Source organism: Manacus vitellinus, unplaced genomic scaffold, assembly GCF_001715985.3.
Source record: "Manacus vitellinus isolate BGI_N305 unplaced genomic scaffold, ASM171598v3 scaffold_23_pilon, whole genome shotgun sequence".
NCBI lineage: Eukaryota > Metazoa > Chordata > Aves > Passeriformes > Pipridae > Manacus > Manacus vitellinus.
Window position 1 is genome coordinate 8,016,792 of NW_021939718.1, and position 27,762 is coordinate 8,044,553.

Sequence of the window (27,762 nt, forward strand, 5' to 3'; positions counted from 1 at the left end):
TTGATTGTTTCCTATCCCATACATCGAGGCACCTTGAGGCACAAAGGATTTTCTGCTGCTCCACTGACCTCCCCTCTAACTGGCTGGTTGTGCTGATGGTTTCTGACCTTCTTCTCAAAGAGGGGAAAAAAAAAAGAAAAATGATGAAGGAAGAAAAGTCTGCATCAATGAGAAGCCTGTTGGGTTAGTTTGTCTGGGACTTGCTCCTTGCTTTTGTACGTGTCCATATGTACCCTCAGAAAACACAGAAGGGCTCCAAGTCAATAGTGGGAGTGAGTGGCCCTGTGGCTGACTTTGAGCTGCACAAGAAGAAAGGTAACTTGATGCCAGAGCCACACTGAGTTGCACATAAGCAACTCCAGTGTCTGTAGGCAGTTGTCACAGGGTCCATCCCTTCTCAAAGCAAACATACTATGTCATAAAGGCCATCCATAGCCTCCTTCCTCCCTTATTATTTAGTTAGCTTGGTTTTTCAGACAGAGTTTTAACTACTTTCAAGCCTTCATCCATACAGAAATGCAACAACCTGCTGCCTCCTCCTCTCACAATAAATAGATTTATCTGGCACTGCAAATGAGTGTAAGTCTGCAGTCCAACTATCGTTTGAAGAAAATACAACAATGGCATGCCTGGAGCAAGAAGAATAAGACATTAACTTTCTAATTCTCATGAGTCTCAAGGTAACAAGTGCTTCTAGGAGGTGGCTAGGTAGGGCTGAATCTTTGTTTATGCTTCAGATGTTAAATGTAAGAAAGCAGTATGTTTGGTGCCAGAAGAAAATAGCTCTTGAGAAAAGTCCTTTCTTACATTTCTAACATCAGTTTTAAAGAAAACTGACAAATAGATGCACCCAATTCACCATTCTCTGTGGACACAATTTAAATGCAACTTCTAGTTATTCTGTGATTACCCAAGTTGATCCATTCTTGTTTTAGGGACCTGAAGTTTTTTCCCCTTCTCCAACTTCTTGCCGTTGTTTCCTTTGAGTCTTCTTTCTATGATATCTCTTTTTTTGGCCTAAAATATGCTAACAGCTTTAACTTATAAGATATCCTCTGTCCCCTAGCATCCTGCCAGTAGCATTTCTGCCCATACATTAGTTCAGTGACCAGTGACGATCTGCTTGTCCAGGATCCAGGTTCCCAAGGGCTTCCAAGAAATCGCACATGTTCCTGTCATGTTCCCCAATTTCCCAGTGTATAAGAGAGCAATAAGTCATTACAGGTTCCTTTAGGACCAACTCTAATCATCTGAAGTATTTCTTCTTATCAGTCCTTTCCCTTTTAAAAATCTCCCATCATGGAAAAAAAGAACACAAGCAACTATAAAGAAAATATTCTTAGTAGGTCTTTCATTGCTCAAATTCAAAGATTCGTAGAATGGTTTGGGTTGGAAGGGATCTTAAAAGATCATGTAGTTCCACCCTCCTGCCACAGGCAGGGACACTTTTCACTAGACCAGGTTCCTCCAAGTCCCGCCCAACCTGGCCTTGGACACCTTCCAGGGATGGGGCAGCCACAGATTCTCTGGGCAACCTGTGCAAAGGCCTCACCACCCTCACAGGGAAGAGCTTCCTCCTAATACCTAATCTAAACCTTCTCTCCTTTAATTTGAATCCATTCCCCCTTCTCCTGTCACTATATGGCCTCATCAAAAGTCCCTCTCCAACTTTCCTGTAGGCTCCCTTCAGGTACTGGAAGGTTGCAATTAGGTCACACCAAAGCTCTCTCCTCTCCAGGCTGAACAATCCCAATTTTCTCAGCCTTTCTTAGTACGAGATATGCTTCATCCCTCTAAACATCTTGGTGGCCTCCTCTGGACTTGTGTTCACAAGAGTGCTGAAGGAACCCATAAAACTGTGCAATAATGTCTTGATGGCAACCCTTTCCCTGCATTTGCAGTTTAGAAATGAGAAGGCATATAGGAAGATGTGAGGTTGAATCTTTCCACATAGTCCAGATCTGGAATTAAGAAGTGGGCCCACAGCTGCAGAAATCAATTTAAACACCCACTCCAACACACTGCAGAGGGTTTCAGAGCCAAATGTGCCCCTTTCTGAGGCTGGTGTTATTGGCAGCCTGGGTGACCACAGCCACTATTTCTGACTCTGTTGCCAAATTCTCTCCCAGGAGAAAACACAAAAAGTCCCTTTGGATTTTAGTATTTTGTTGGTAAACAAAATCTGCGGATAAACAGAGATCTCTGGAGATCACCCAGCCCAACCCTGCTGCCAAGGCAGGGTCACCGGGAGCAGGAGACACAGGAACACGTCCGGGTGGGTTTGGAATGTCTCCAGAGAGGGAGACTCCACAATCTCCCTGGGCAGCCTGTTCCAGTGCTCTGCCACCCTCAACGGAAAGAAGTTCTTCCTCATGTTGACGAGGAACTTTTTGTATTTCAGTTTATGGCCACTGCTTCCTGACCACTGAAAAGATGCTGAGACCATCCTCTTGGCACCTGCCTTGGAGATATTTATATGCATTAATGACACTAAGCAGGCCCAGTACGCCTGACAGACACTCTAATCTCGGGTTCCTGGGCCGGGACGCTCCTCCTCCACCCCGCACGCCCCGGCCCGGTCGGCGCCGGGACTCGAACCCACGTCCCGGGAGCGGCGGAGGGCGCGCAGGCGCGCGCATGCTCTGTGCGGGCGGGGCGGAGTCGCGCTGCCGCTTATCCCGGAGTGGGGGGGAGCGCATCCCTGTATCCCTCCGTCTCGCATCCCTGCCCGCGTCGCTCCCGCCGCCATGGACGAGGAACGCGTGAGTCCTCGCGGGGCCGGGCCGGGTGGGCAGCGCCGAGGCGGTGGGGGGAAGGAGGGGCTGGAGGGGTGTCGGCGGAGCGTTTTCCCGGCGGTGTTGGCGTTTCTCGACGCTCGGCCTGGCTGCCTGGGGAGGGGTGGTGGAAGAGGGAGTTGTACGGGAGGACAGCGGCGCAAGGGAGGAGTTCGGGAGATGCGCATCCAGAGAGGCTTCCTCGAGTCTGCTCGCTCCCCGCCTGTGTTGCGGGAGCAAGGAATATTTGCAGACAAGGAATGTCTGCCTCTCTCTGGAGATATCCCGGACCCACCAGGACGCGCTCCTGTGTCACCTGCTCGAGGTGACCCTGCCTAGGCAGGGGAGATTGGGCTGGATGATCTCCAGAGGTCCCTTCCAAACCCAGCAATTCCTATGGTTCTGTAAGGAAGTGCGGCAGCGGTGTGGAGCCCTTTCACCCTGTGTATCCCTGTCATAAGTGATTATGGTGCGTACATAAGCCCTTCTGTTTGCCACTGATGCAATCTAGAGTTGAAGGGAATTAATGAATAAAAGCGTTTTGTGGCGTTTCTTTTCCTGGTGGCTGCTACCCTACAATTCCCTTCTTCCTTTACTTGCTATCACCCCCCCTTGGGGAAATCACTGGCCAACATTTGGGGCTTTCTAAAAATGATGCTCACCTGAAAAAAGTTGTGACTCAGCCTTTTGGCTCTCAGTCTGTTGGTGCAAAAGGGCTTCTGTTACTGTTTCTGTGAGGACTGTGCTTTCCTCAGCTTAGAAACTGGTTTGTGAGTGGGGTCAGAGTGACTTAGCGCTATTGATGGCTTGAAACGTACAAATTAGGGATGTTTGATACTTCAGTTAAGTGTTTGTGCACTGCCAGGCCGTGTGTTAGAGGAGAAGCTGTTGCTTGAACATTCTCACACCATTCAAGGAGTCGCAGCTTCTTCAGGCTTAGCCTCATAATAAAGTCTTCAGGTGTCAGATTTATCAAAATAAATCCCTTAAAAGAGTGGTACAGCAGCAGGTCAACTTAAGCTGAGTCCCAAAACGAAGGCATCTCCTCACAGTTGTACCCTGATGACTTTGCACATGCTCACGTGCTCTTGGTCTGGTGCTGATTTTTAGTCTGGAGTCCTCTGACACCTCTTGAGATTCTTTCTCTGTATCCACACAGGCAGGCTCTTCACTGTTCTTACCTTGTTGAGTTACAGTTTCTGCTGATAACTGTGTCTTCCTAGTCTTCTGGTTTGTACTTCCAGTGCACCTGCTTGCTGGCAGAGCATGGGAAGCTAAAAAAGCCCCAGACTTGTAGTGAATGTTACTTAAAGGCAACCAGAATATCAGTGTTTTATCAGTATGCTTCACATCTTAAAGCCAAAACCCAGCACTGTGCCTGCTACTAGGAAAATTACTGAGGAAATTATCTCTGTTCCAGCTGACAACAGATCTTGGTGTGAGTTCACAGTTTGTGGTCAGCAAATCCAGCTGCTCATGCTAAGCAAGTAAAGCTAAGGAAACAATATACCAGATCACACAGTATTGTATCTCTGTGTAATTCATTCTCCTTAAAACTATTTATGCTAAGCAACTAATGTCTCTGAACACATGCTTTGGAAGCTGAGATGGATGTGAAATGGCAATAAGTGTACTTCTGGTAGGAACTATGTGAATTTGAGTCTGTCTGCCTTTGCCTGCTCTATGTGAGATTAGTCTCTCTGGAAGAGAAGTAAATGAGGGCTACAGCTGTTGTGGGTGCCCGAAGTGATTGTTTCGGAATGGAGTCATATTTGAATTTCAGTGCTGCTCAGAGGTTCTGAATACAGTAACAAAATTGCAGTGGATCTCACATTTTACAATACTTTCTCTAACAGTATTAAATTTGCTACTGTCACCTGCACTGTATGAAGTTCTCCTTCAAACTTTGGCAGCTTCAATGTGTTAACAAGTGCAGAAAATTAAATTAATGGAGGCTAAGTAAGCATGTCCTCTTTGAAATTTGATATGGACGTGAAGGTTAAAATGTCTCGCAATTTTGTCCTAGGCCCAAGACTGCTACAGAAACTGCTCTGTATGCAAACAGGTTATAAGCCTTCAATATGATATTGAGCAAGTTGATAGCTCCTTCTTAAACAGAACTGCTGTAATTGTTTAATTTATCAAAGTTTACTCTTTAACTTTTATGAGGGGCCTCTATGCTTCTAGAAGTGGACAGCTGTCTTCCAGTTGTTGCTATGTTTTTGTGTGCCTGAATGCTTTTTAAATTACCCTCACGCATAGATCTTCTTCTTTAATCATAGTGTGGCTTTAAAACCCAACAACATTGTTCAGCACTATATACAAGAAGACTTTTTTTTCCCCATGTGTTTCAACTGAATAAGCTCTAAGATCCTTGCTGAAAGAGGATTGTGAGTTTCTGTGTTCATCCAAATTGACAGTTCTGCTCATAGGATCTAAGGCTTATCTCCAGGCTATCTGGCATGTGAAAACAATTGCCTCTGGTCAGTGGTGAATGCAGAAGCAGCTGGTTGGACAATGGTGATTTGTCTGCCATTCTAATGTACACAAAACTGCCTTTAGCCTTGCTCAGTTTTCACCAGACAACAAAAAAGTTCAGTAATGAAGTGGTCAAGACTTGCTGTACTCTTGTTTCTGAGAGAAACCAAGGTCTTGTTTCTGTTCTGAGTCCTGGCTTCAGCCACTGCCAGCTGGTCTGTTACCTCTGCACGTAACACCATCAACACCTGTGCTAAAAGCACTAAAATTTCAGCTTCCTCTGTCAGTGGTTTAACTTTGTGAGCATGACACTGGAAAACAGGCAGTGGGCTGGGGTACCAGTAAATACCTCATTGCAGATTTGTTGTAAACTGCTGAGGAAGGGATCAGAAGAAAGAGGAATGAACATGTCTTAGTAGTAAGGGAGAAGTTCCTTGTACTGGATGTAATGTTGATGTTCACTGTGGATGTTGTGAAAGGATAAAATATTCTTCTTGCTTTCCAGCAGACGAATGTGATCTAAACAGTACATGGTTTTTAAGGAATTGCTTGTGGAAGGAACTTCTGCAACATCTCTCTGGTGGTCTGGCTGCTTTTAAAGCATGCTTATTATTTCTCCATGCCTTGAGTTCTTAAATGTTGTCAAGTAACGGTGTTAGGCTGAGCTATTGAAACTCTGAGTCCAACTGATTAATAATTTATTAATTATAATTAGGACAGGGATTACTTTTTTTTTAAAGAGCCAAATTTAGCATATTAGAGTTCAGTTTGCTTCTGCAACTTCTTATCGACCAGCCTGAAGTAAAATTATAGAAAATTCTTAGTTGCTTCCTCACCTTGTCCTTTATTTTTTCTTACATATGGTGATATGCTTTGAGCTTTACTTGACTTAAGTACCACACACTTATGTGTTTTTGTCAAATTCTTAGAATATGTGACTGGCAACTCAACAAAATTAGACTTGGTAGTATTAAATAATTTAGAATACATTTTGATGTACCTGATAGTTTTGCCTGCTTGTATGTGCTTTGTAAGCTGAATCGACTGCTTTTTGAACATTTAGATTAGTACGTCACTGAAATAACCTTGATTCTCTTTCTATGCTCTCAGAAAACTTTCCTCTTTGAGGTCACTTTTAATTGGAATATAAGTCTATTCAACCGAACTATTTTGCCACTTGTAGAATAAGTGTACAGATCACTGTTACAGGCTTATTTCTGTATATAGAATAAACTGTCAGCTTAGTTATTTAACACTTGTTTCTTTCAACACCATGAAATGCTAGTTTTTCTTCTATGTTACCTTTTACCAGCTTTTTAAATTTTCTTTATTAATTCTCTATTTTGTTGCTCAAGCACTGCCTTCCTCATCTGGAGAAGGTGTGTGTGCCAGAGGTGTTCTGGTGTAGGTGACTTGCTTAGCAAAACATGGAACAGTGGAATATTATTGATTTCCCTCAAACTAACACCTGGAGATCTTCAGTTTGGTGGAATACTTCTTAGACCTGTGGTATCCTTTCCCTTTTCTAACAAAATGCATTTCCTGATCCCATCAGAACGCAAGCTCAGTTTGTCATGCCTGGGATGTGTATGATGAGTTTTCATGTATGGTGAAGTGGTGATGACCAAAAAAATCACGAGGTGATTTTACAACTTCTCTCACTTGTTTTTGTAATTCTAGGAGACTCTGCAGAGGATTGTCAGTACTCTAGTGAACAAAAATGATGAAATTCACAACTTCATCGACATGCTGAACCATACAATATCAAATGTTCAGGTACATATATATTGAGGCTCATAGCTTGTAACTGAGAGGGGGGAGCACCTTTCCAGTTTTGTTAGTCCCAAACTGGATAGTGTCTAAGGGGTAAGCTGTAAGAATCAAGTTCAAAATACTGCATGTCTTAAGTCTGTCTCTGGATAAAAGGCGTGATGGTTTTGCATCTCACGAGAAAAGCTGTTGTAGAACTTCATTTGTGTGGAAGAGAGAATTTGGATTCTGGTGCAAGATCTCAGACTCCTGTTAGATGGAAGTACTCTGTTTTTTAGACTTCTTGGCAAGCTGAAAAATGAGCCCATCCTGGTACTTGAGAGAATATTATTTGCTCTTTCACTTTTTGGTAGTTGCAAATTGTTGGGCTTAAGCTGAAAGTTAGGCCTAGCTGTTAAAGCATCTAAACGAGGATGAGATTTAGGTTCTTTTAGTCTGTCAATCAGCTATAAGTTGTTTCATGCTAAAGCTGAGACACGTTAACTGCAGATATGGAAATTGTCCAGCAAATCTTTAAATTGATGTCTTGAGTGCAGCTTTTAGTATGAAGTGAAATCACTTTATGTGAAACTGGATAACTGCCTCCTTCCAAACATCTAGCAAGCCATGTATAATTGTAGGAGGGAAATCAAGGCTTTTTTTTGATATGGAACAAAACTGCCAGGTATGCTGGTTCTGTGCAAGTTTGAGTATCATGGAATTTTCATGGGTGTCAGCATCCAGAGTCCCCCTGTAGAGTCTGCTTAGGATTTGTCTGTCATTCCTAATGCTTTTTCCCTTTTGATAAGTTGAGGGGCAGTCACAAGATATCTAGTGGTCATGGCAAAACGTGTGTGGGCAAATAATGTGAGTTTCAGTCTAAAAGGCTAGTTTTCATTGTTTCCAGTGTAAACAGCATTTTCAATTCTCTTCTTAGGTAAACTCTTCCAATGCAATCAGTGAGCTGGATGAAGAATTTGATGGTCTATATTCTGTATTGCATGAGATGAAGGGGAGTATGGCCAACACTATCCAGCAAGAAGAGGCTCGTAAAATTCAAGCTCTGCAGGTAACTATATAACTACATTTGTAAACTTCCTCTGTTCCCATTCCTCTGCTATTCCCATCTGTCATATAGCAATATTGATTTTCAGGATTGTCTTGTGACAGTTTTGGAGCTGGTTGGGGATAAAGTCATTGCCTTTTTTAAAGCTACTGCTACATTAAACACTGTCATTCATAGATCAGTAGTATGCAGTTCTGTAAATAGAAATTGTAATGCACAAGAATATGTGTTTATTTCTTTACTTGTGAAATCCTTATTTTTTTGAGGGGGGGGAGAGAAACAGACCTTGAAATTAAATCTGGCTTTTAAATGAGACTTCACCACCTATCCAGCTTTTTCCCCTTTGGAGTTGTAGGATGTGGCATGTGTCGCTGTGCACTTGTGAAGCACAGTGAAGTTTTTGTTGCGTGCTGTGTCAGAGGTAATCACCTTGATTATATAAGGTAATAAGTTGTTATAAATGCATAATAAAGCCATGTAGTTTCTAGGACTGGTACTTCATAAACCACTTTTTCAAATGTGAATACATCAAATTGTTCTCTCTGTTTTTGCTTCAGGACCAGCTTAGCCAGTGTAGTCATGCCCTGGAGAGTTCTGAAGAGCTGCTGGAAATTGCTGTGCAGTCTCTGGACATAAAGAACCCTGCGAAACTCTTAGAGGTAGAAAACATTGAGCAGATGGGCGTAAGGCAGATGTTGGTATCCATCTCCATTTGAAATATCCTTTGCATTACTCTCCTGGACCCTGTAAACTTACCAGCTGTACTGACAGTAAGGATAGAGAGGCATCATCATGGCTGGGCTTTGCGAACGAAGATTTGGGAAGGGCTCTACCCATGTTTGTTACAAGCGCGCTGGTGGCTAAAAAGGCTAATACGAGACAGGCACGTCAGGTTGCAAAAGGCACAGCAGAAAGACTCCTTAGGTGGTATATTCTGCAAGGCACAAATCTTTCTGTGTTGTCTTTTCTCCTCAAGAGTGATCCTGCATGCTTTCTCAAAAGCATCAGCAGCGTTATGCATAGTGTGTCTCCAGAGAGGCGCTCAAAACACAGACAACCCCAGGCTACTAACGGGGTATCCAGGTACTTATAAAACATTCTGAACACATATGGCCCCTGGGAATCACTACAGTGACCACCAGTACAGCGAGGCCAGCAGTCAGCCTCCTCGTTCACACAGACTAGGACCCTGCTGACAGCTGACCAGCCACTACAAACACACAGAAAGAACCCCCAGGCTGAGAGGCATATAAAAATACAGTTATTGCTCTGTTAAAGAAGCCAGGTCAAGCACTACAGTCTTGAATTTTTATTCAAGACTAATTTCTAACAAAATAAGGGGGTTTCTTGTTATTCAGAGTGAGCAGGGAAGGAAAGCAATGCCTTCTCCTTGACTGCCATTGTTAAGCAAACTTGCACTGATGAATTCAGGAAGTGAAGGTGAAATAAGTCTCTCTAAAGCTGAGTAAAGACTTGGAAAATGTGTGATGGCCAGCACTCGAAGTCACTTGAAGTGACCTGTCCATTCCCAGTGCTGATCCATGATGCTTGCAGACAGTCTCTGGATTCTGTCTGTAGGTGCTAAGATGTTTGTTTTGCAGAACTTAATGCAAACTGTGGATCTTGAACTCTGCAGCTGTGCTGAATGATCTTGCAAAACTAGATTCAGTTCAGAACTTAGTTTGAAACTGAATTCTGTATATTCCCCAAAACCTTCCAACACATTTGTAGAGACAAGAGCCTGGATTTGGGCCTTGCATTGTGATACCAATACAGATAATTTATCTTTACCACAGCAGATTTGTAAATCAGGTAACGTGTATCTAACTGGAAGAATATGCTTGTAAGTTAATGAAACAGTTCCCCACATACACTAAATCAGTACACTAGTGCTTGCTACAGTAACCCTTGTCGTAGTACTGGGATCAGCTGCGCCAAATCCAAGGCCAAATTACTTTTTTCCTTCCTGCATTTTAGCGGGAACAAGGACACAAATCTTGTTAAAAGAGTGAGGAGGAAAGCTGTCTTACTGTGTCAGTTTTAGCTTTTGGCAGCATGTTTGTGTGCTGTCCTGCTTTCTGGGTGTAAGCTTTAATTTATGTGGCTTGAAGAGCAACAATTCCTTAAGCTGAGCATTTTTCTTAGGACTTCAGTTGGAGTTGTCCTTTCTGTCTTGTCACAGCGATGTGTAAAAAAATAAAGTCAGCTCTATGCAGAGTGTGGTGTAGACTTTATTGTGAGGTGTTTTGTTTCAGATATCTCTAATGCTCTTTTCCAATCAAACAGACTAAGGAAAGCTATTTGAGTGTTTGCTGGGGGGAAAGTCTTTTCAGATTTGGCGTCTGAAGCTTAAGATACCAAAATCCAATTCAATGACCTCTTACTATCTAGGATATGATACTGGTATTACACTAACTAGCACTTGTGCATTTGGATATGGCATTTTAAGGCTCTTAGGCAGACAATTTTATTACTCTGCTGGTAAGAACAGCAAGTGTTCCTGAAGGGGAAGCTCCAGCCCATGCTCTTCTATTGGCACAGATTTTCTTTGGATACTCTAGGAGTGTTGTGAGGTAGCTCTATTTATCTACAGCTGTCATACAGGAGAATCAGCCCATAGCTTCTACAATAACTTTGTTTTGAGGTAAAATAAAACTACCTCTTTAATTAAATTATTTCTAAACACTTGTTTTTTTCCTGCTTCCCAGTTTTGGAATATACAATTGGTTTTGTAGCAGGGACAACATGATTTTTTTTTTTAATTGAATATGACTTGTAATTAGTGAAAAATTGGGAAGTTCTCCACTTTCGACTTCCAACTGGAAAGCTACTTGATGTTTCTTGTCTCCTCTTTGGAAGGAAAACCAGTTCAGCTGCATGGCAACTGCATCAAGTAACAACGTTAGCTTCAGTCATGGATAACAGACACAACTAGGCCATCACTACTTCAGCAATAACATTTGTTTTAGATTTGTAGCTCCTCTTTGTGAAGGACAGGAATTTTTGTCTTTCTAAATGCCAGTTAGTCTTTATCTTTGAAATATGCCATTACCACTTCTGCATCTGCTTGAGGGGTATCATTTAAGTGCTGGGAAGAACTACGTTCTGTCATTTTTTAATAGTGACACACAGAGACAATGTTTAGGAAGTATTGTTGGAAGAGTTTAATAACTTTCATAGTAAAAGTTAGAGCAAGTCCTAGTTTTCCTTATTTATCAGACCATACATCTCTATGATGTGTAGCCAAACAAGCCATGTGTGGTCACATGCTGCTAATAAGCACTTCATAACTTCACAGAAAATACCATGGTAGCTAAATGTTGCTGACTTCGTCCTGTACCTACTTTAAAATGTGATGGGGAGTAGATTTCTCTTCATCAGTTTAGTTAAAAAGACACCCAGGAAGTTGAGCAATTTGGAATTGGTTTGGTGTGGTTGTTTAAATCAGTGGTTTTTTCTCAGGTGAGATGCTGTTGCCATGCTAACCCATGCTATTAACGTGCTTAATGGGACAGTCTGTTTTGATAAAAATGTTAAGCTCATTTTGATCTTCAAATTTGAGCAATACAGTGGAGATGGTTCTCAGCCTTCTTGCATGTTACTGCCATGGATACTTGCATGGAAATACTAACTGCTTTCTCTCTCTCTTCTTCCTGACATGCATCAAGGCTGCCAGACAGATCAAAGATAGGTACAGTACAAAATCTATCACTTTTCTGTCTTTGAATTAATCTTATCCTTGAAAACACATTTATTTTGAAAGGGCCATAGTCAGCTTAAGTCAAATTTGTTGACTCTTCCCTAAGTGTTAGCTACCACAACTCTTGAGAGAGAACTAAAAACTTCTGTGCTGCTCAGGTAGTATTTTTCCTGGCTTTTCATATCTTTAAATTAATAGAAGGTTTTAATGAAGGGAATAGAGCTCTGTATCAGCTACTGCTATTATGATTATGTCTTTATATATATATATATATATGATATATTATATATATGTATATAAATTATTTTTAATAATAAGCTTATTAATACCTGATGGCTGAAATTTAATGATGTTTCAAGCTGACTCTGCCCCTTTAAGTTGTGAGAAAATATTGTTCTTTTTCTATTTTTTAAAGTGCTTAAGGACTTTTGCTAGCTAATTTTCCTTCTGAATGTCAGAAGTCTTGTAGCCATTAAAATATTTCTGGTGACATCACTCTGACTAATGACAGCGAAATTATTATTTCTGGTAGCTTTTCTTTGAGCTGTGTTTTCAAACTGTTGTTTAAAAAGCAAAGCTTTACTGTTTAAAAATAAATGCTAGAGCCATTTTTCCTTCACTTAGAAGAATGTTAACTATATTCCAAGAGTCTGATCTTCTGGTTCAAAAAGCTTACTATGATGTGCATAATACTTTGAAAGGCAGCTGACAGGGTGCTTTCAGCATATGTTGCTCTTATGGACCAAATAGTTTGTCTTTCAAATTACAGGTTTTTCAAGGAAGGGTCTTATGGACTAAATTCTCTTAAGTGCTGTATAAAATGAGTAATTGCTAGAGAAATAAAACTTTGCGTTTTCAAGGGTAAAGATTTAGGGTCCTTATCAAATCAAAGGGAAAGTGGATAGTGGCAGTGATGAGAATCTTAATACTTTTTATCAGTAGTAATTTCTGGTTTCTTGAAATGCTGTGTCACCTCATCCTTTGTGGTTCTCTAAGACTGGTGTCTAAACAGAAGTTAAAAAGCTGTCTGAAACCGACTGCTCCCTGGTGTTCTACTGCTAATCAGAGGATTATTTTTCCTTAAGGAGAGATTTACTCTACCCATCTGGCTGAGCAGTGGAATGTGCCATGCAGCCCATACAGAATTTCAGAACATGAACCCTGTCTTGGGAAATCAATTGACTTGTCTTTTATGATATTCAGTTCAGTCTTGTGTCCCAAAATTGTAGAGCTTGTTACTCCTGATATATACATATGTCTTTAATAATAAACTTGATATTTCCTCCCCCTTCCTCACTACCAGATTTTTTGTTTTTCACTATTATTTGGTGTATCTGTGGTTAGCACACAATCTCTCTTGCATGCTGGTGAAGTACATGGTACCTTACAGGGAGTGATATGAACTAGGTATTCTAAAGATGCCACACATCTGTGGGTGTAGAATAAATTTAGGTGTTTACAGTTGACTTTTGTGGTGTGTATAATACTTTATAGTTAAGAATTTTTTTTTTTTTTAAGCAAAATTTGGGACCTGTGTGCTGTCAGAATCGGTGTCATTCAAATTCTTCTGCATGGCCTGATGTCTTCGGAGTCAGAGAACTATTCTAGAAACTTGTCCTTATTTTTAGTAGTGTAGTTGGAGTACAGAATTATCTTGGGATTATTCAGAGCAAGTACTGAGCTAAGATTTCAGAAGTGGAAATGGGAGCACAGGATGGATCGTGGAGGGAGTGACCACAGTGGGTGATCTGGTCCAACCTCCCTACTCCAGCAGGGCCATCCCAGAGCACATACAGTTCTGGAATATCTCCAGTAAGGGAGACTCCACACCCCCTCTGGGCAATCTGTTCCAGTGGTTGGTCACTGCACAGCAAAGAAATTCTTCCTCATGTTCAGGTGGAACTTCCTGTGCATCAGGTCTGCCCATTCCTCTTGTCCCATTGCTGGGCACCCCTGAGCAGAGCCTGGTCCACCCTCTGACCCCTCCCTGCAGACACTGACAGACAGGGATGAGGTTCCCTCTGTATCTCTTCTTGAGACTGAACAGGCCCAGCTCCTTCAGCCTTTCCTTGTTGGAGAGATGCTCTGGTCCCCTAATTATCTTCGTAGCCTCCGCTGGACCTGCTCCAGGAGCTCTGTGTCTGTCTTGAGGAGCTCAGAACAGGACACAGCACTCCAGATGTGCCTCACAGGGCTGAGTAGAGGGGCAGGATCATGTCCCTGACCTGCTGCCAGTGTTCTTCCTGATTCACTGCCAGATGCCACTGGCCGCCCTGGCCCCCAAGGCCCACTGCTGGCTCAGGGACAGCTTGTTGTCCACCAGGACCCCCAGGGCCTTCTCCACAGACCTGCTTCCCAGCAGGTCAACCCCCAACCTATCCTGATGCCTGGCATTATTCCTGTCAAGATGCAGCACCTTGCACTTGCTATTGTTGAATTTCAGAGAGTTCTTCAGTGTATCTTGTAAAACAGGTCCAATACATGCATGTTCCAAAATGCAACTGAGCATTTCTCGTTTCTGAATACAATCAGACATAGATATGAAAGCAGCATAGTCAGCTTGTTCACTGCTGTTTAGAAATGCCTAAATATGATCCTGAGTCTGTGGTGCTTTAGATTTTTCACACTTACTGATTTTATGTCAAGTGATATGGATTTTGTTTTGTCTCTTATCCAAGCTTTTCAGTAGTACAAAGGTTTAAACTCTTCTCTAGTTGCCTCTAGTATTTATTTGCCTAGTAATATAGAACAACTGGTAGCTTGCACTGAGACAGTTTATTTTTGAGTGTGCTAAATGGTAAACAGTTATCTGTTAGAAGAATGTTCTTCTCTTTGATCAGTAGTTTAACGTTAATGTTACAGGTTATCCAATTGCAGTTTTGAAAAATGACTTAAACAATGTAAGATACATTTTGTTAATGCTTCTTTCTTGACTTCAGTGTCACAGTGGCTTCAGCATTCCGCCTCTCCCTGAAACCAAAAGTCAGTGACAGTATGGCTCATTTGATGGTGGACTTCACTCTGGAAAAGCGCATGCTTCAGGCTGTGAAGTTTTTACCAGGTAAAAACTGTATGCACTGGGTTTAATTTGTTATTACATGAAACATTACTGTACCTCTTGCACCCTTTTTCAGAGTACCTAAACTCATTCTTACTCATTGCATGTTAATTTGAATACCTCAAGGATAAGAGTTTTCTGGCTTTTTGTTAGTTTCTACATATGACAGGATTTTGGAAAATAACATTGACCTTAGAAGTGAGAATGAGTCTTCCAGACCATGTTTTTTTCTGAGTTGTCAGTTCTCTGTACTTTGTGAAGTTATCTGAAGTTTCTCTTGATGCTCAGTGACACTCCAAAGTCCTGTTCCTCCGCAGTAGTGTTATAGATGGAAATGTAAACTACTATGTCACTTTCAAGAGTGGTGAAATGGTTTGAAATATAGGAAAGAGATAGTCTACTAGTGCAGTGATTATGATTACCATAATACAAAATGTGTATTGATGCATCTATTCCTGACAGTAGACTTAGATGCATTAGACCAGTATATATCTTTAATGTCTTTTTATTCATACTGCTTCCCTATTTAGAACACTTTGCCCTTGACTGTTACCAAGAATATATTGACAGGAATATGCTGGCAGGGGTGCAGGTTGTTCCATTTCTGGGTCACTGATCCAAATCTGTTAAGGACTTAGCAGCATCAGTTTACATCTCTGCCCATTTGTCTTGGATGTTGCAGATACAGTATGTGGTAGCAGGTGTAGTAAATGACCAGTGTTATTCCTGGTGGTCAGCTACCAGAGTCCAGGCAGAAATTTACCTTCTAGTCTTAGACTCTGGGTGTCAATCATTGCTCTGTATTCCATAGCTAAGGGAGCAGGGTAGGTAAGCTGATCACAGTGTACCTGTTTAATAGGAATGAGAGTGTAAAGATCCAACAGCAAGTATGAACAAAGTCTTGTGTCTAGATAAAGGTATTATTTAGTATGACCTTTCTTATACATGGATTTTCCTTGTTAAATACTTAGGAATTTAAATTGGTTTGGGCCTTTGATTTTTTTAATAGGAAAATTGACTCTATGGGTATAAATCTTCTTTTCTATTTCAAACTGCTTTCAAATTACTTAGGCACCAAATACAGTTTAAACTGTTACAGGCAAATTTGCAATGAGCATTGACAGGCTTTCATACATCAGGAAATACTAATGTTCTAGTCTAGGAAGCGGAAAATGGGTTTGGTGGTGTGGTAGTTTGAACACTGCTTGCCAGAGAATTATGCTGAAGGCTCGGTGTCACCCCAAGCACATGTAAGACTCTTTATCTGGTATCTTATGACAAAAATAATGGGAGTAAGTAGCTAAGCTTAAAGGTATTGGAGCTGAATTGGTTGTCCTAATCTTAATTTTTCTTTTGCCTATTAAGGCATCATATTGAATTAATTTCAAATTATTGCTGGGTGACTTTGATGGCAAATGCATGGAATTAACACTTGAGCCTGTGTTGTAGTTTAACCCCAGCAGGCAGCTAAACACCACAGAGCTGCTTGCTCGCTCTCCCCTGCCGTGGTGAGATGGGAAAGACAATAAGAAGGGTAAAAGTGAAAAAAATTGGGAATTGAGATAAAAACAGTTTAATAGGTAAAGCAAAAGCTGTGTGTGTAGGTGAACTTATCTCCATCATGGGGACTTGGGAGGACAAGGTGCCATCACTCTGAACATCCCCCCCACCCAGTTTATGTGCTGAGCGTGATGTCAGATGGCCTGGAATATCCCTTGGGTCAGTTGGGGTCAGCTGTCCTGGCTGTGCTCCTTCAGCTCCCTCACTGACAGGGTGGTGTGAGAAGCAGAAGAGGACTTGATGCTACTCAAATTAACTAAAACCCCTGTGTTATCAAAACCGTTTTCATCACGAATCCAAAGCACAGCACTACACAAGCCTCTGTGAAGAAATGTAACTGTCCCAGTGCAGACTTGAATATTTTGTGCTTTCAGTCTCTTCTGTGCTGCTCATTTGTTCTCAGGCATTTTAAACCTGTAACACCAGCTTTAGTGTAATTCCCACTTGGCTTAAACTGCAGGGATGTGAGGGTAAAAGGGTGCATTTCAGCAGTGCTGCCTTTGAAATATTTGAAGAGATCGTGAAGAGAAGGTGTGAAGGTAGTGTTCATAAAGCGAGTTAGGCCTTCGGCTTGTAGAAGACCTGCTGTAGCTCTAGGAGATGTCTGTATCTAGAGTGTAAAATTACACATCTCTAAAGGACTGAACCATAAATAATGTGAAGTTGATTGTCATCAGTCACTGTGAAGGGGAATCATGGATAACAATCTGTTCAAGAAATAGTTATGCAGAAAACTGCATAAAGGCAAATGTATATGTAACTAGGACTTGGTCACTGGGACCTCTATAGAAAGCACAGTTAAGGGCCTGAGAGGTATGAAAAGATGATTTTTGACCAAAAAAAGTCTGCAGGTCTATCAGTTCCACAGACGCATTAGGATTATCCTTTTTTAATGTTCCTGCTTGATACACTGACTTGCAGGCCACTCTCATGTGTATTTCGAGCTTTTATCAATGCTGAAACAAAGGAAAAGATTTTTTGCAGAATCTTCCTCCAAAAAATGCAAACAGTAAGAAGTCTTTATTACTTCCTCCAGCTAAAGTCTTCCTTGAATGTACTTTAGACACTATAAATAGTATGTAAATGCCTTCTTTTGCAAAACATTTTCCACAGACTGAAGTGCTCCTTGATTTCCTGGAAATAGACTTCTGTTGTATATAAACAAAACTTCAGCCTTTAGTGGATTTTTGGAATTGTTTTCCCTTCTTTCAAGACAAGGGGTGAAAAGGAAAGAAAACTAGGTGGCAGTGGAGTGGATAGTGGGAAATACTGTGTATCACTATAGACACAGTGATGCTGTGGGGGGGTTGCTTCCAAAGACTCAGAAACAGAAGTTTGCTTTCTAATGTTCTCCCTGTGCAGTATTTATTCTAAACTTAGATTCGTAATTGTAAGTCCACTCTACTCTAACAAGTCCTTCTTGCTGCTTCCAGAAGGGAGTCAGCCTAACTTACAGACAAAACAAACATCTGGAAGATTTGATACAGATGCTCACTAGAGCTCCTGTGTACTTCTCATTTAGTAAAATGTATGTTAAATAGAAGAAATGAGTAATAAGCCTAGTCTTTGATCATGGTTTGCTAATGAAACAGATCCTGTAAAGGAAGGAGTGTTACTAGGCCAGGGGCAACTTCCGGATTCTGTAAATCCAAGGAGAACAAAATAATACCCATTGTCGTCTTTAAACTGACCTGTGTGCTTGTGCAGTCCCTAAAGCTCCAGAGATAGATGTAGCAGCATGTATGGTTGCTGATAACTGCGTAACAGTATCATGGAGGATGCCTGAAGAAGACCCCAGAATTGATCACTTTGTACTGGAGTACAGGAAAACCAACTTTGATGGGCTCCCTCGACTAAAAGGTGAACAGCATTGGGAAGTGATCAACTACATCAAAGCCACTCAATACACGTTATCAGGTAAAGGTCTTTTATACTCCAAACACCAGAATATCAATATAACTCTTTATGCTTGGAAGTTTTGCAAAATACCCCGTTTTCTGCATGTAATGAAGCTTCTGTTATATCACATTAGTCTTGGGTGCTTTGTACAGTAATAGCTCTGTCTTTTATTTTGACTTTGAGGTTTTGTAAAAAATCATGTGTTAATTAAAGTTTGTGCTGATATTTAAGCATGTTTTTTGTAGATTGAGGTAAATGCAAGACAGCTGCATAGAATAGGCCTTAGTCTTGTAAAAGTTGTCAGTAACCAATGTAATTCCAGGTTTCTAAACGTTTACTTTTTAGGTCTGAAATTTGATACAAAATACATGAACCTTAGAGTACAAGCTTGCAACAAAGCTGTAGCAGGGGAATACTCTGATCCCATAACTCTGGAAACCAAAGGTAAAATTTGAAAGACTTAACCTTAGCTGTAGTGAAAAACCTGTACTTAAACTTTTCTGCCTTCTTTATGAACCTGTATGTTGAATCTGCTTCTGAACAAGCTGCTGAAACACATCCTAAGTAATAGGGAAAACAACCATCTCTGTAAAGGATTAAGAAGCATATTGGCACAAAGCTATGCTTTCAGCATTCAGGCCTTGAAAAATGGCATAATAATGTCAACTTTCTCCAGCAGAGCTTGACATTGGCTGCTTTGAATTGTGGATTGACAGTGCCATGTGCTCCTACATCATGCCAGCATACAGCAAGAGAAAGATGAATGTTGTGGATGAATGACTCTTGGGGCATCTAAACAGTTGGTGTAGTTATCTGGTTATTAGTGACAGATACAGCTTTCTGTAACTAGAAGGGGCTGGAAAGGGTTGGGTTGGGTTTTTTTGTTCGTTTGTTTGTTTTTTACTTTGTAGCTCTAGATTCTAACCACTGTCAATATTAAAAAAAATAAACAACTTCAAATTTGCTAAAGGTTTACAGTCATTGTGTTCAAAATTGGTTGGTGTGAGGACTGTTAGGATGGCTTCCTAACATCATCTTTTAAATAAACTAGCAGTCCTGGAAGTGATGTTTTGTGAGAGAACACAAGTCTTAACTCTTAAGGTGGAGATAGTGATCCTGTGGCTTGAGTTACAGCCAGGTCTGTGATGTAAAGGGCAGAATGACTGGTATCAACTATATAAATTTATATGTAAATTCTATTACTTGTGGAAGCTATTTCATAAGAACAAAGCTATATGCAGTTTGAATGAGCTAATGGGCATTCTGATAACTTTCCTAAAATTACTTTAATACTCTTAAAAACAGTCATTGTCAGACACATAGTATCCACTTGATAGCCACTTATATTCCCTACTCCAGTAACAGAAAAGTAATTCTGGTTTTGATTGGGCACTTACCACACTTCCTATATTATTTTCATTATTTATGGGTGAACATTTAGTTCACTTTCTTTATTAATCCACCTATAGAAAACCAGCTTCCTCATCCATGTGATTATCTGACTGTTCTTTACATTTGTGTACTGTTGAACTCTAAACTCTTAAAAATCTAAAGTTTACTTTTTTCAGAATCAAACTGCAGTATCTGTTGGTATTAGGATAGTTACTGAACAGTCTGTAAATATCTTTAGGGAATTTTGCCTGTTGTATTAGTTTTGTTTTCTTGCACGAAGGGCTTGGCTGCCACAAATACCAAGTCTCTTCCTGCTCCATGAATCCTCTGCTGTTCTTGTATCTGCAGCTGACTTCACAGTTCAGCATTGTCTACCTGGATGTGCTACCCTGTCTATTGAGTATTCCCCAAGTTTGAAGTCCTTATAAATCATAAACACCTTGTTGGAGAATCAGTGCTGCCGAGCATGGAAAATAAGCCTTCCTTTTTAAGAAATTCATAATTATAAGAATCTTGAGTAGGCTGTAAACAGCAGCAGCAAGGACTAGGTGAATTTACTTCCTGACTCTGAAGCATTTTAGAGATGATACTTACTTTGTAACCTGTGTACTGAAAGTAGGTTGATGGGCTTTATTTGAAGGGCTCCTTACGTTGATTACAAGTGTCAGACTGGAAAGCTGATTTTTCTGTTACATCTATTAATGCTGTGCTGCATTTTTCCTGCTCCTTATATAATTTTCTATGAATAGTCATTGCTGGGAGAGAGCGTTATGCCATTTCACTGTTTTCTATTTTATCTTGACCAGCATTTTTGTTCAGTTTGGACAGTACTTCATCTCACCTGAATTTGAAAGTTGAAGACACCTTTGTTGAATGGGATCCCACTGGAGGCAAAGGTCAAGAAAAAATAAAAGGGAAGGAAAATAAAAATAGGTAAGACCTCTGTTTTGTAAATGTCTGGAATACTTCCTCTGGCAATTGGAGGGCAGGGGGGAATTAAAGCACTTGAGGACAGTGGGACATGAAAGGAATTTTCATTCAGAAATCTCTCTCCAGAAGAACTTTTAATTTTTTTTTCCCCTTCTGTCACACAGATGCGGAGACTAGAATTGTGTCATAGTTGTTAAATAATATTTTAAAAATACATTTGTTGGGCTTATCATTCAAGGTTCTGAAGTAAGTTGTAGATCTGGTAGATTGACCCTGGCTAGCCACCAGGTGCCCACCCACCTGCTCTATTGCTTCTCCTCCTCAGCTGGACAGTGGGAGAGGAAATATGATGAAAGGTTTGTGGATTGCAGCTTCCTTCAGGGGACATCCACCCTGAAGTGTTTGATGTTATCTCAAACCCTCCTTAGTGAGGGAAAGATACCAATTAAACAAACCCCGATAGCAAACGATAATGAATAATGAAACATAACTCTTGTGAAAGTGGCTGAGTTCGTGGTAGATTGTTAGATGTGTGCTATTCTGAATCACTGAATAAATACTGTTGGAAGAACATGATTAGGTCAGTCTGCTCTTGGCTGAGCCTTTAATATATCCAAGGATGAAGGATGTGCGGATGAATGTGTTAACTCGCTGGCCCTCTATTCCAGGCCACCTTCATGGGAGGGCAGGAATGTCCTGATACCTGACTGGAATTTCCTGTGGTGCAATGAGTACCAAGTGCCTCTCAATGTGCACCCCTCTGAGGAAAGCCTGGCTTGATCTTCTCTGTTCCTGTTACATCGTTAAAGACAGCAGTTAGCTTTTGTCTTCCTCATGCTGAGCAAACCCAGTTGTCTTTTGACTGTGCCCCAGTCCCTTAATTGGCATTTAAAATATGGGGATAATTTACTGTAGTAACTGAACAGTTCTTTAATGCCTACTTATTTCTGTCGACAGTGGCCAGAATCCTCTGCTGAAGAGCAATAGAAGGTGATAATATACCTCTTATTCCTAGGATCTAGCACCTAGTTTTGTTGGGAATCTATGCTACTTTCCTTTGCTTGATGTCATGAGAAACAAATCTAATAGCCTTTATTAGTAACAGGACATACACTTTTAGAAGTTATTTGAAAGTTTAATTTGGATTTGTAGAGATTATGTTTATTATACATTTTCCACTGACTGGAAGAGAGCCTTTCTGGAAGGATACATCCTAGTGTGTATGAAACCTAAATTTCAGTAGTTGGAAGAGCATTATGTATTTTAATGTTGATACAAAGATCCCTGTCATTTACAGACATATTGAGGCTTACTTACAGGATGACTCACTATGTTTTTTTACAAATGTAGTAAAGATATCCTTTCGGAGAACTTTAAAATATTTTTTTGGTTCTTATTTTTGAATCTGAAAACCTCTTTCCATCTGAACTTGTTCTGTAGCTTTTACTAGACATGAGAGGGTAAGAAGTAGATGTTTTTACAGGCTAAAAAAAAGATGAAATTTAGCCTGATGACATGTAAAAGGCTTCATAGCAATTCTAATTGCAGAACCAATTGTTCAAATGAGAGAGCATCTTTTTTGAGATTCTAAAGTTAGGTAAAATATTTTCCTATTCCTTGTGCAGTTGTGGGTTTTTTAGGGTAAAATTTTTTCTTTTGTTTTAATAAAACTCCTTTTTGACAGATTACTTCTCCTGTTTTTGCTCTCACTTTTTTTCGGTAGTTTAGAATTGAGGGGGCAAAAGACATGCCTGTCTTGTAGGTGTTACTCCCCTGCGTTTATCTATCAGGCAGATCTACCTTTGATTTGAGATCAGGAATAAAGAAAAGCTTGTGTAGGCAAAACAAGCTTTTGAAGTTGTGCAGTGTCAATAGTTCCACTACACAAAGCGTATCAGTTTCTGCTAAACTAAATTTTAAAAGTGTCTTGGAGGTGTTCCTACTTGCCCAACTCAAGGAATCTTGTACTTTGGCCTCTCTTCGTAAAGCGCTTCCCTAGTTCTTGCCTTTGCTTTGGTAGAAGGACGTGGTCACATGTTCAACTTTACAACTTAGACCTACCTTTTCTAGCAGGAGATTTAGATGAGCTTTATTCTGGTAGGAGACTTTTGTTCCCTGTTAAGAGCATCTGTGGAATGTCTGCGTTAGAAGGAAAATTGTTGGAGCTGGCTCCATAGTAGGTGGGGAAAAAATTGCACTGTAATTGTTTTAATACATAATTTTTAAGGGTTGGAAACACACAATGGCAACAAAATGCTTAATTATCTGTAACTTATTAGACTAGAAAAAAAGCCTCTGTATGATTTCAGATCTCTCTCCTTGACCTTTCTTCTCCAAAAGAGGATACATATTGCTTGGAGTACGTTTTGTGTGCTGAAATGGATCCTAAACAATCCTAAACCCATGAGATAAGAATATTTGGCCACTGAATAGTGCAAGAAATGTGTCAGTTACTGGCTGTTAAAGGCTGTGCTGTATTGGAAAGTGGGCACCAAACTGCTGTAAAATATGCTGCCTTTTCCTGTTGGAAGGGAAACTTAAGCACTGTGAGGAAAAAAAAAAACCAAAACTGAAAACCTGTTTTTTGAAGCTTTTATGTCAAATATTTAATGTCATTTTCTCAATTCTTAAAGGCTATTAGATTTTGATAGGACAAAGCACATGCAATGGCCGTTTACAGACTTGAGCAAAATAAATGATATTGATATCCTTTTAATGCTTTCCTAACCTTGAGAAAATACTAGCAAAGTACCTGTGTTTTTTTCTTATGGTGATTCTCTAAATGGCCACATTGCTTTCTGCATAACTCATTTATACTGGATCTAATAGAAAATTTTGGGCAGCATTTGTTGGAAGTGTGAGTGGAAGATGCTTGATGCACCTGAAGAAGGATGCAATCTGCAAAGAGTGATGGTTCCTCCTGAAATTATGCTTTAATTCTTGGCTTTGCTTTTTCCCCCCCCATGCTATCACTTGTTAACTTTTTATTTGGTAAGTAAACTGCAGTATCTCCCGTTTTTACGAAATTTAAAAGTACTTGATGTGGTGCGCCTGCACAATATTACACTTACCCCCTTCATGTAACTCTTGTCTGCAGTTTACAAACATAGCTGTCTTCTGATCACTGTTGTCAAATTTATGTGCTGAATAGTGAACAACTTTTTCATCATCACAAGTGATTTCTTGTAGAATTCTGTAACTGGAATAGAACAAACCTGGTCATGAACTAGATTTTAGTATAATTATATATGACAGCTTAATATCTCTCTGTTTTTGATTTCCATGTGACCTTATTTTAATGATGGTATTAAGGGACCCTTTCTAATCCTTTCTGAAATGCTATTTGAAAATAACTCCAGAAAACTTGAAATTAGCTTTGAGTGAAGTGGAAAGGAAACAAGCTGTATTAGTGGACGTTAAAGTAGCAAATAGCTTTACCAAATATTAGCTGAAGGATAAATTGGAGAGAAAACTCTTGTGTGTGGTAACTCTTCTGAGGCTAATGTATTGTAGACTACAGGAGATGAAAAATTGAAAATTCCTTATCAAGGGTATTTCAGAGACTGATTTTGTACTTACTTAGGGGTTTTTTGTCAATGAAATTAACCTCAAAACTGCATAGCTATTTCTGAGAAATTAAAATTCTTTGCTACTGATTGCCTTTAAAATAGTAATCAGATGTGATTTTCTGGCTACTAATGAATATTGCAGATAGCCTTCACTTGGTTTAATGGTTAAATTGCTGAGAATTATTTTTGAGGGTCTAACAGGTTAAAAAAAAGTTTGAAAACCTCATTAGGTTAAAATTATTCTCTTATACAACTGATTGCTCATTAGAATATTCTCCAGCACAAAGTGTGTTTCATTCAAACCATGCGCCACACGTGTATTTTTTCCCCCCACTCCTGTCTGTTCTCAACTGCCTTTGAACTTGTTTGTTACAACATCTTGTATTATTTTTCTGTCTGTCACCTCTTCCCTCCCAGTCCTTGTGCATGTGAGCTGTTAAGAGCTACTAAGCGGCTTAACTAGCGTGTCATTTCAGTAGCTTTGCGTGTCTCTTACTGACTCGGGAACACTTACATGTACCATTCTGTAACTGTGTCCAAATCTTGAGTGCTTCATCTCTTTTTAGAAGCAATGCAGCATCTCCAAAGAGAGCCACCAACAGCCCAAGAGCCTCGGCCAGGGGCAGCAGGGATCGCTTTGCTGGTGAATCCTACACAGTGCTGGGTAAGGTGGACCTGTTTGCTCTGTTAGGGGTGTGATGCTGTGGAAAGGGCAGATGAGGCAAGAATTTGAGGGAAACTTTGTGGCAGTTCAAGGCTGTGTAATTAACGTTGTCCTGCCCCATTTGCCCATAAAACACCAGAATTTTGTGCTGCAGTGTCTTTCAGGTCTGTTGAAACTCTTTATTACAAAGCTTTTAATGACTGACATTCACTGCTGTTCAATGTAAATTGGTGTTAAATATGTATTTTCTGAATTATAAATACAGTTCATTAGTCTTTTATATTTATATTCTATTGTACTTTTTTATCAATCCTTATAGTTCAGATTTTTTTAATGCCTTCACTTTAAAGTAAAACAGAGTAGACATCACTGGTGCCTGTTAGGAAGGCAGCATTGTAAGGTACACTCAATTACAGCAATTAAATGTATTTCTTTGGTAGGAGACACTGCTGTTGAGAGTGGACAGCATTACTGGGAAGTGAGAGCCCAGAAGGACTGCAAATCCTACAGCGTGGGAGTCACATACAGAAACCCAGGGAAATTTGACCAGCTGGGAAAGACTAATTCAAGCTGGTGCATCCATATCAACAACTGGCTGCAAACCACATTCTCAGCAAAACATAATAATAAAGCAAAGACTCTTGACATACCTGTTCCTGACAGAATAGGAGTATACTGTGACTTTGATGGAGGTAAATTACAGTCTTAGGGGATGGAGGTAAAAACTTGACTGTCTGTGTGGAGTTGGAGCAGTACAGGGCTGAAGCAGTGCATTACTTCAAGAATGACAGTCTGTTATGAAAACACAGGCCCAGAGCTGTTTGTATTCTAATTCTTGTAATGTCGAATGACTTGAGTTCATCTGTGTGACAAGAGCTACTAATTGTGAACTTCTCTGTTTTGTGGACTGTACTTAGCATGTTCTGGAAACCTTTCCCTGGGAAAGAATCATTTTTTTGTAAAAGTTAGACAGCAACAGCATCTAAGCGTGTTTAAGTGCTTATGTTTAAACTGTATGCCAACTTGTTTTCTTTCTCTTAGGTCAGCTCTCATTTTACAATGCAAACTCAAAGGCGCTGTTACACACCTTCAGGACTAAATTTACCCAACCATTACTACCAGGCTTCATGGTCAGTATCCATAAAATTTTGTTCAGCTTTTAGCACTGAATTCAGTTTACCGAAGACTTAATTGCTTTGTCAAGAAGGAAACTGGAAGCACTGGTTTTGGCTGACTAGTAATTTTTAAAAGATGTTTTTAACTCTTTTCTATTTGATTTCATGTGGTGCTTATAGTAGCACTCCAGTAGAACTTTGCATGTACACAGGGACAAGTTTAGATTTGGAAATGTTAGAATGTGTTAGCCTTCCCTCTAGCATTGCTAAGACTGACTCATTAAGTCAGTTCCTAAGTAACACAAAATAATACATTATAAATAAAACATAATATTTTATAACTATATAATTTCATAAATATTATATCATGAATACATATATGTATATAATATTATGAATAATATATTAGTAAAGTAATAAACAATATATTAGAAAATATATAATATTATAAACAAAATATTATTTTAGAAAATAAAACAGATTTTTTTGTACTGTGTTTCCATTGACATAGTTTTAGCATGACATGGAAGAAATAAGCACTGCTTTCAGATACTGGAGCATAGTGATGTTGTTGCTTTTCATTGTCATTTGAAGTACTTGCTGCTGGCTCATTGGCCTTCAAAGGAATTTTCCTATTAGGAGCAAGTCTTTTTGTATAAAATCTTAGCCTTAGTTATAAACTTACAGTCATAAAGCATAGTATGTGAAGCATCTTAGACTTTGTCGACTTAAAAATCAGCTTGTCTTTGATTAGAATGCTTTACAGAATGCTGTGACAAGAGCAAGAGAGAAGATGTAGAGCTGCAGGATAACTTTTTTGTTAGTTCTGTTGTGGGGCTTGTGGGATGGGAGGAGAGAGAGATGTATGTAGTCCATAATGTAGATTTTTCTTTTTCCCCTTAGATCTGGTGTGGAGGTCTCACAGTGAGTACTGGATTGCAGGTGCCAAGTGCTGTGAAAACCCTTCAGAAAAGTGAAAATGGATTGAGTGGCTCAACAAGTAGCCTAAACAATGTTGCCTAGTAGTGTCTGTTAAACATTTCTATTGCTCAATTTTGGGTTTTTTTCTGTGTAGCTACTACTCACAGAAGCTTGTGAACATTGGATTAAACTGGGTTTGCTAACTTCTGCTGTTTAGGGCCTGGGTACTGATAGCGCAAAGGTTTGAGGCTAAAGTGTTAGGAACCTACTGGGAATCCAGACAAATGTCAGAAAACTGAACTGTTGCCTATTTAAAAAAATAAGAAAGAAAAAGAAATCAAAAGCTGTAACTGTGTACTTTTCTAATACTGTATTTAATAATTTTATTATGGACTCAAATATTAGTTTTGTTGCAGATTTTATTTTTCTATGAAGAATATAGCAAATACCATTTTATTAGCTCTCCTAATACAACTTATTTAATTATGTATTTTATTATTACTAGGCTTCCTGTTAGAACTTGTGATGTCAGACATACGTTTTGAAATAATACTGATTTGCTGGCTTAGCCTGGTAAAATATCACAGCAGCATCAATTCAGAAGAATATTAAAAGTATCTGTAGGCCTGATACGAAGAAACAGTAAGAGCAGACTGTGATTTTTTTTTTCCCCTAATATAAGATTTTCCTATTTCCCATGAGTAATTGATTTAAAAATCATGTATATTGAGATTGGCTCCTGTTTGTCACAAATTACAGAAAATGTAACAATGTATAGGTATTTAAAAGCATTCTTATGTCCTCAATGAAGACACATTATGATACCCAGTCATTGAGCCAGGAAGTATTTTGGAGAAGAGGTTCAGAGCCAAAAGATCCAGAGCTTT

General features: G+C 39.8%; 1 protein-coding gene across 3 annotated transcripts; it reads left to right on the forward strand.

Annotated features, from left to right (window-relative positions):
- The first annotated feature begins 2,670 nt into the window (after window positions 1-2,670).
- FSD1L (fibronectin type III and SPRY domain containing 1 like) lies at window positions 2,671-27,218 on the forward strand. 3 transcript variants are annotated; one of them, XM_018072878.1, is made up of 14 exons: window positions 2,671-2,762; window positions 6,933-7,028; window positions 7,939-8,070; window positions 8,625-8,726; window positions 11,736-11,758; window positions 14,707-14,828; window positions 18,093-18,302; window positions 18,630-18,728; window positions 20,483-20,609; window positions 21,564-21,596; window positions 24,742-24,839; window positions 25,280-25,531; window positions 25,881-25,969; window positions 26,858-27,218. In XM_018072878.1, exons 1-14 carry the CDS (start codon window positions 2,748-2,750, stop codon window positions 26,975-26,977), a joined length of 1,518 nt encoding a protein of 505 aa, XP_017928367.1. In that variant the 5' UTR covers window positions 2,671-2,747; the 3' UTR covers window positions 26,978-27,218. The 3 variants fall into 3 exon arrangements, with proteins under 3 accessions (XP_017928367.1, XP_017928368.1, XP_017928370.1); XM_018072879.1 differs by lacking the exon at window positions 21,564-21,596; XM_018072881.1 differs by lacking the exon at window positions 21,564-21,596 and having other exon boundaries at window positions 24,745-24,839.
- The last annotated feature ends 544 nt before the right edge of the window (window positions 27,219-27,762 follow it).